This window comes from Rhodnius prolixus, unplaced genomic scaffold (genome assembly GCF_049639745.1).
Source record: "Rhodnius prolixus isolate KJV_2025 unplaced genomic scaffold, Rpr scaffold_4, whole genome shotgun sequence".
NCBI lineage: Eukaryota > Metazoa > Arthropoda > Insecta > Hemiptera > Reduviidae > Rhodnius > Rhodnius prolixus.
The window spans coordinates 32,353,818-32,363,380 of record NW_027411614.1 but is presented as its reverse complement, the minus strand read 5'-3'; the positions used below and the strand labels follow the sequence as shown (position 1 = coordinate 32,363,380).

General features: G+C 29.6%; 1 protein-coding gene across 1 annotated transcript in view; it reads left to right on the top strand.

Moving 5' to 3' along the window:
* The first annotated feature begins 571 nt into the window (after positions 1 to 571).
* Positions 572 to 9,563, top strand: part of LRP1 (LDL receptor protein 1) — a 66,897-nt gene continuing 57,905 nt past the window's right edge. Inside the window, exon 1 of the mRNA XM_074131866.1 lies at positions 572 to 824. Coding sequence (XP_073987967.1) covers positions 746 to 824 — 79 coding nt within the window. The 5' untranslated portion in view covers positions 572 to 745. The remainder of the gene's footprint in view (positions 825 to 9,563) is intronic.

The following is a 9,563-nucleotide window of genomic DNA, read 5'->3' as shown; positions in this document are numbered from 1 at the left end:
GTAATGAAATTTGCTGATTTTTTTTTTAATTGTAACTTAATTTTTGATACTCTTTATAGAAAATTGAAAATTCTTTCAATTTTTTTTGTCGCTTTCCATACACTATGGGCTAAGAAAAGAAGAGAATTTTTATTACTAAAAACTATTGAAAAGTTCGTCCAAATCTAAGATACCGCACCCCAATTTTTCTACTCTTCATTGATTTAACTGGAGGGAACAATCCAATTCGTTTTGAATCTCAAGTTGAATCATTTTACTAGTAGATCGAAATGATTATTCTTCAGATAATCATTCCTATATTACTCCATGTTTATAATTTCACATTTTAATAGATAGAATTAAAAAAGTATTTATAAAATGGTTAACTAATATAATAGCATTCACTCTTTACTTTTACCTTATGTAGTATATTCGTAACAGAAAAGATAAGAGCAAATAATATAAACTTTACTTATTCGATTGATGTGAAAAACGTCCATCGATCATTCACTATCGAATTGAAATTCGCCCCTTGGTTCATCCCTACTCACAATCCTAATCTTTTTTTTTTTTTATAAAAGGACTGCCAATTAGTTTGTTGAAGCCATTGTTTGGTACTGGTAGCCTGTTGTACTTGTATGTGGTGTTGCAGGAAAGAGTGTGTAGCGATTAAGTTGTCATTATTACTTTCAAGTCTGATATTTGGGATGATATTAAGTTGAAATGAACGAATTGCACATCTAATGTCGTCTGTGTCTCTGTAGATATGAGAACTTTGTTGCTTTTAGCTATTTCCACTACAATTTTCTGTAATGAGCTGCAGAATTCTACAGAAGTGCCAAAAGGTAAGTTAGTTTATTTTAATTTTAACTTTAGAATATTCAGAAACAACTTAAAAATTAGGTTTAAAGATAATTTTTTTTCAGTATCAATGTATGCAGAATGCTAAATTTAAATAAATCATTTTTCTTAGCTTGCATTTCACATTTCTGCATTTCCAAGTTATTCTGCTGGAGGTCAGAGTTCACGAGTTATCTGCTTGCATCTTACGATTAATAAAAGAGAAGCTGACATTATTATATTTATCTTTAGCAATTAAGAAGAATAAATTGAATCTTAGTTTTACCAATTCTATTCCCAGCGCAAGTGTTGAGAATTGCCTCTAACAGGACAACAATGGGTTTTATAGAAGGATTGGGAGTATACAAATTTGTATACCTTGCCTTTGATTAGTATATTGAGTAACTGTCTTAAGAAAACATGTGTGGAAGTAGAAGGATTATGTAATTATTTATTCATTTAGTTCCGGACTTAACTGAACACTTAAAAATTTAGTATTTTCAAGATCTATTACATTTTGAAATTATAGGCGATTTGTGGTGGAAAAGTAATTATTTTGATATCCACATATGTCATTAGTTAGTTGTGAAGAATTAATCAAATATATTGTCTTCGATTGTTTTTTGGAAAGGAAGGTGTTTCCTAATAATAATTTGGATAAAAGGTGTTAAAATAAGAAATTAAAATAATAAATAGCTTATTTTGATTGCTTATTTTTGTTTTGTTGTCTATTAAATTTTGAGTTGATGAGATTTGCACTGTTAAAATAATCGAAATAACTACTCTTATTTTTTTTAATCAGTTTGTAATTTTAAATAGTTGGAAAAGATTTTTAGTTTTTTTTTGAGACAAGTTACAAATTTCGTGATGAATAAACATTTCCATTTTGATATAAACCAAAAGATTTTCGGGTCATCTTAATTCATTTATTTTTTGAAGAAAACAAATATTTACAAATTCTTTATAATTCTGTACAAAACTCCTTTTCTTAAAGTTCGGCATAAGATTGTACGAGCAATAAATGAACTGCTTAGATTTACTTATGACAGAAAGCGTGGGAGTTAGCCCAAGGTTACCATGAAGAAAGTAGTTTTGAAACTACCAATTATGAGTTCATTTAGTGTCTTTTTATGAAAGCTATTATAATTTGCACATTCTACACATTTTTCTAACAACGTGTATGATTATCAAAGTACTGGAGATGGAGTTTTTGGAATTGAATAAAATAAAAAAAAGAAAAAGAGAAAGTTCTTTTAGTGCCTCAGTGGACTTTAAAATCCAAGCTAGAACTTTTAAATCTATGTGTATAGGAGAGATTAGGTTCTTGAGTTACCAACCGAGAGTTCCAGGTTCGAATCCAGATGATATTTTTAAAGATTTTTATCTTCCTAGGGCCTTTAAAGAATACTACCCAGGATTGAATAAAGTTGTTCTGACGCGACAGTTTACAAGATTTTTCATTCGTAGATTACAATGAAATGACAATTATAAGAAACAAAGCTAGGTTTTACAATTAAATGCCCTAAGAAAAATTTATAAAAATTGCATCTTTCTCAGATTAAAAAAAAATTAAAAAAACAAAAAAAAAAGTTGATTGACGCAGTGTGTATTCACACTAACCAGCAGACATTTACGTTTAAATCAGGTTTCCCAATCTTTTTTGGCTCGCGTACCACTTGGTAGTACGCAAAATTGAACCACTTCTTTGATTGTATTTCGTGAAATTTGTTATTGCGAGTGTTATTTTATTTGTTATTTTACTTGCATTATAAATTTTACAGGGTGATCATGTATCCACATCACATAATGAGACAAATTACAATGAAACACGCCCAACTCATTGAAATTATTAACTCACTGTAACAAATATGTATGTGTTTGTTCAAAGTTTCGTATTTATCTACTATTTTGTCATATTTCATTTCCTAGTAAATGATTCTAATAAAAACACAAAATTATAAAAATCTAATTAATATATTTTCTTATCACAATCAAATTTTTTATAAAATAAATTTAATAAGATCCTTTGTGCTTCTTTCGAAGAACATAATTTTTTGAACTTTGGTTCGAAAGATGCGAGGTATACCGTTAAGTCTATAGCTGCGTTCAACCTGTTTCGATACTTATTTTTTTTTTTTAAATATATGAAGAAAAAGCTCTTTCTACTAATTCCGTACTAGTAAATGGTAATGATAATTTAAGAGCTTTCTCAGGAAGTTGTTCAAATTCTTTATCAATGTTTAACCAAAAATTAATTAGATTGTGTCGTTAGAATTCTTCTTGAATTCTCTTTCTCATAATTCTATTAAATTTTCTTTATCTTTTATTGATAGTGAAGTAGTTTTTTCTAAATTTTCCTAATAGAAGAGGTTTGAAATCCAATCATCATTTGTGTTTTCGGGTATTGGAAAATACTCTATTAAAGACAATTTTAATCTTGTTAAATGTGCTATTAATATTATATTATACTATACTTAATATTATATTTTCTCGTTTATCTTGAGACAGACCAACCTTATTTTCAAACAAAAAAATATGTAGAGTTTCGAATAACCCCGTTTGATTGTTTTCGATACACTGTTTCCAAAAATCTAATTTCTTAATCATTCTTTCAATTTTAACATTAATTTAAGTTATTTAGTTGCAAAAAAAATCAGATAAACAAACAAGCGCCAGAAGACAAATAAAATCATACAATTTTGAAGAAAGATCAAAAGGATTGATTGTTTTTTGCTTCTTGTCCAAGTTCGAAAAAGCGGGTTTGCACCTTACCACTAAAAACCCACCTCACTTCTGTATGAAAGAGTAGAGAAGTATGAAAACTCATCAAGTCTTCGCACATAACTTTACAAATTCTCGCGTTTGTGGTACATTTGTTTGAAAATATATAGTCTTAGAGAAGGAGCTTTGTTTTAGATTTTGCCTGATGGATACAGCTAATTTTAAATTACTAATGTAATTTGGAGCCACATTTAAGACGCGGCCGCGAAGACCAATATATAAACCTGACATTCACTTAGCACCATCAGTACACAATCCACAACAGTTTGACCAACTATAATATAAAATATTAAATTAATTTCAATAAAAAATAATTATCAATAGCTTTAAATATTTTGTCATTTTAAATATTTTGTTTGTAAATATTTGCGTGTGGAGAGAAAATGACAAAGTAAAATATTTTCTTCAAATTCATTGACTTTAATGTAACTAGCAATAACAAGGAATACAGCATTGTTTGCTTCGTCTGTGGTCTCATCTACTTGAATTGAGAAAAATTTACTTTTTTTTTATTCTGTCTATCACTTTTCCTCGATATTCTTGGACATATTGTCAATTCTCTACAATATTTTTAATTAATGATTTTATGGAATATCGAGGTGCGGTCATAAATACAAAAACAAATTTTGACCGCACCTCGATATTCCCTAAAATCATCAATCAACAACGGTCGGAAAAAAAAAAACATCATTTTTAATTAAAATAATTTTTACTAATTATAGGAAAAAACGTTTTTAAGATATTTTTATGATTTAAAGTTTTTTGTCCGCCATTATTGATTATTTTTCGTATACCAACAACCAGCAACTCGCGTACCACAGGTTGGGAAACGCTGGTTTAAATGATACTGCACGAGACATTCTATTTTTTTGTTTATTAACGCTAAGAGTATGGTACTTCGTACATGGAGAGCGAATTGTTGCAAACTTGAAACTTCTTCATTCTTGAAGTATTGAGGGATTTTTGTCTAAATTTCCATTTTAGGATATTAATAGAAATTCAATTTTTATTTTATTTTTTTATTACTTTATAAGCTACTTAAGCTTTTGCAATCGTGTCAGATTCTTATGTATATATATCCGTATAAAAACAGCAAACCAAATATTTTTATGTGCACTTAAAGTGTACGTGATTGTCTGCATTCTCTTATATAACAAGGCAAATATTATTGCCAATGACGTATGACATTAATTTATATCACATTAATTAGTTAAGACTTCTCGAAAACTAGGGCCCATTATCTGCAACAGCTGGATCATCAGCCGCCACCTGTTTAGCCAGAAAATTCAATTCATTCATTTACATACAGGCCTAAAATTTACTGACACTAGTTCTGGTACTGAACTAGCCATTTCTCAAAAATGCAATAATAATTCCATCAGAGACTATCACTTGACTGTGGTCTTTTTAGATTTCACGAATTAATTGGATTGAAACTGTGCCTTCTTAATATCTTTTAAAGAAACTAGTGCTCAGTATGTACCATTAACTCTCGATAAAATGTCCCAGCATTGCAATATAATGTAGAAATAAACTTGAATTTTTATCTGAATATGTATTAAAAATACTCGAGCACGTTTACATGATGAATGCAGAATGCTAGTTTTTATCATTTAAATTCTTAGTTCGTGACTTCTCCTATATGTTTTCTTAATTCTGTTGCATTTTTAAGTTAACATTCAGTTTATTCCTAAAATTTCTAACAAACAATTTTGAAATGTGTTTTCTAAAAAAAATTATTTAAGATAAGATAAGTAAAAGACCTACCTCTGTTCTTTGTAAGTTTTTTCCTAAAAATTTGAGATTAAGAAGGCATTCCTCCAAAAAATCTTTTTACAAAATTGTAGTGAATCATTATCGAAGCCTGCTAATTAAAAAAAAAAATTCTTGCTGGAAGCAAACCTTAGAAGAAGGATGGTGGTAATGGAAATGATGTGATTATTCTTACTAAGATCATTTGCTTTAATTTATTTTTATTTATCGTTTATGTTTAATGATGAATAATCACATGGTACATCCTTCTTCCTTTCGTATTATCAATAAAGACTTGTTTTTCTCCCCAAGGTCTGCTTTATTAAGTGTAACTATTTTGCTGACTCTTAATGAATTAAATAATCTCTTATGATAAAGTGATTTATTTTCTTATTTAAATAACGTGGTTATCATTTAAATATTATACTTTTTTTTTATTTATTTATGTGCACTTTTGCTTGATCATTGGAGCTTTTCATTATTCTACTTAACTAACGTAATTATCCGCACTAGGGACCCTCCACATTTTCAAGTTATTAACTTGTTAATTGTTATTTTTTGACATTTTATACACATAATTGGAAACCATTTTGCGGTTCGAAGAAATCGCAATATCTAACAACATTTAAGTTCTCAAATCTTAAACTGCACTTTAACCAGAAAATTTAAGGTTATTTAAAAAGATTTATAGGTTTTTTTAAAGAAAAAACGTACTCCTTATTTAAATGAGATTTGTTAAAATATTATCTATGTAAGGCCTGGAGAACTCCCTTCAGGTTGTGGTGTCACCCTGATAAACCACCAACAAGTGACACTGATAGAATAACTCTCTTTATTTAAGAGTTTAAATTAACTCATTGCTTCCTTCTTAACTGGTCTTTAAATTTTATTTTGGATATGACAATTACATTCGTCCAGAGGAAGAAAAATACCATTTCAACTATTGAGAAGTGTTGATCCTATAGATTATTAACATTAAATTTTAGTTTTACACGGTTTAAGGCTCTATAAGACAGAAAAAACGTATTTTTCTAAAGCTTCTAAATGAGACAGCAAAGTAAAGCGTGTATGTAGAAGAAATGAAACATCATGACAAAAAAAAAATTTGTTTACATTATATTTTGTTGAAATTAATGTTAAGTGTAACCTTTACAATCTTGATCTACGGACTTAAACTGTGGAGATTGAAACCAAACTTTTATATTCACAAAAATTCAATCTTTTCAATACAAAATATATCTATTATTATTAAACTTTTATCTTCTTTGAATACGTATTCACAACAAAGCAATGAATTACATGTGAAAATGGCTGGTGTAAAATTCAAGTACGACATGCATGATATGGATGATATACATAAGATGGGTTAGTTCTCATGATTGGAGATATTCGAAATTGTAACGAAGTTTATTGAAGTTGCTGTGTGACAAGGAGCATTATCTTAATGCATCAACCACTTGTTCTTGATGTTTGGTCTCACTCGAATGACCCTTTTTCGAAGTTTTTCAAGAACGTCTCGGTAAAAGTGTTGATTGACCGTTTGACCTTTAGGTAGAAACTCTTTGTGGACGATTCCGTGGATATCGAAAAAACAAATCAGCATGCATTTGATCTCCAACTTCGCCATCCTTGGTTTTTTTTTTTAATTTCAATAAACGAGTTTTTGGCCAGTAAAAACATTCCTGTGGCTCCTCATCCTCCTTATTCGCCTGACTTGAGTCCTTGTGACTTTTTTCTTTTCCCGAAGTTGAAAAATCACCTAAAGGGAACTAATTTTGGGACAGTCTAAAACATTGAAACGGCTGTAACCGACCAGCTGAAGGCTATTCCAGTATCGGAGTTCGAGCACTGCTATGAGGAGTGGAAGAAACGTCTCCAGCGCTGTGTGGCTTCAGAAGGAAGTTATTTTGAAGGTGACAATATAGAATTGTAATTTTTTTTTGAATAAATTTTTTTTAAAAAATCAGTCTCATTACTTAATTTACATACCTCGCACTCGTGCTTAGCGAGCCTCTGCGTTAATGATTTAGTTACCCAATGCTCTTTCTTTGTATCACTAGGTAACTATTATGTATATTTTGGATGAGCTTTTGTATAATCATTTAATCGAAACGCTTTGCTCGTAAGTTACTGTCGATAAAACACCTGGATTGGCATGGCCTAACTGATAATTTTTTTTTTTTCAACTTTATTATTCATAAAACTTGTTTTAATATTTTTTCCAGAACCTTCCTTATAAACTTATTTAAATATAATATAAATATTTAGTACTTGCATTTGCGCCCGAACTCCCAATTGGGTATTGAATACGTCAAACATTATATTTAAATATGAATAACACGCAATTATTAAGAGACAAAATTAATACTTTTTATTCGCTTAATTATGTCATTTAGTCACTCTAATTTTCAGTGATCAATTAAAGCTTTTTGAATTAAAACAATAATCTAAATGTGCGCTTGATTAGATAGCGATGAAAGTGTATATTCACAAAGTGAACATATGGGATTGGCTTTACTGAGAGAAAAGATTGATGTAAATTCATAACTTCAGAAACTTATTAGCTATCTGAAAAACAATAAAAACTATTTTCACCTCAACCTGTACGAAATATTGCTTAAATGTAAAATAGTTTGCCTAAATGTACTTGAATTTTGAACCTTCCATTTTGGGTTGCTCCTTTTTGTAATACTTAGATGTGAAGTTTAATTATGTTAATGTGATTTAAGTTACCTCACTTTACACCCTATGAAAAAAAAAGTGGCAATCTTGTCCAATTTTTGACATTCCAGTTTTTACTATTACTACTACTAAATTAGCGCGACAACCCAATTGTTGTGGGCAAAGCCTCCTTGAAGTAGCCTTCGTCAGGATGTACGGTTTTATAAAGCAGCCATTCACTTCCATTTTTTGGTTTACTATTACTACATTAGAGTAAAAAACTCAATTTCGGAGTGCTATCCTTCCTGAAATATCCTTCGCCTTAGGATGTTCGGTCTTCGGCAATGAACGCCCTATTATCAAATTCAATTCGTGGAATAGGATCACAACCCCTTGTAAAACAAAAATATTTCACCTTTAACGATGAACTATATTATTCATATTTTTTAACAAATAAAAATTTAGTTATATGCAGGTACTTGATATGGGGGGGTCTCTCACTAATAAGTCCACTGTCATAAACATTACAGCTCACGCGCCTTAGTTTAATTTAAAAATTAACCTTGGCCCTGCCCCCCCCCAAAATTAACAATTAATTAAAAATTGATTAATTAAACAATTACTTTACTTTCTTTGTTTTTCCTAATCAATATCCGAGATTAGCGCTCTTAAAGGGTTATCGAATTAAGTGTGTAGTAGTGGCAGAATTCAGCAACAAATTTTGAAGTAAAGTATTAAATAGGATAAAAAAAAAAGCAGTCGTAAAAAAGTAGTTACTTTGAAATTAGAGATTTGCTGCAATCCTCTGTAGCTTCGTTTCCGCTTAGATCAGCTTTACATCCTCATTGGATCAGTTTTATTTCAACACAAATATATAAGCCATATTGTTTAGAGCAGCGTTTCCCAACCTGTGGTACACAATGAATTTGAAGGGAATCTTTTACTTTGTCATTTTCTCTCCACACGCATAGCGGGTGACGAAATATTTAAAGCTATTGATAATTATTTTATATTGAAATTAATTTAATATTTTATATTACAGTTGGTCAAACTGTTGTAGATTGTGTACTGATGGTACTAAGTGAATGTCAGGTTTATATATTGGTCTTCGCGGCCGCGTCTTGAATGTGGCTCCTGATGTAATTAGGCAAAATCCAAAACAAAGCGCCTTCCAGAAGACTATTAATTTTACAAAGAAAAGCTCCAAAAACTCGAGAATTTTTAAAGTACTAAGCATAGGTTTTTTTTTTTATAAGACAACCTTTTGATCTTTTTCGAAATTGTATTATTTTATCTGTCTTTTGGCGCTTGCTTGTTTATCTGATTTTTTTTTGCAACTAAATAACTTAAATTAATGTTAAATTTGAAAGTATGATTAAGAAATTAGATTTTTGGAAACAGTGTATCGAAAACAATCAACCGGGGTTATTCGAAACTCTACATATTTTTTTGTTTGAAAATAAGGTTGGTCTGTCTCAAGATAAACGAGAAAATATAATATTAAGTATAGTATAATATAATATTAATAGCACATTTAACAAGATTAAAAT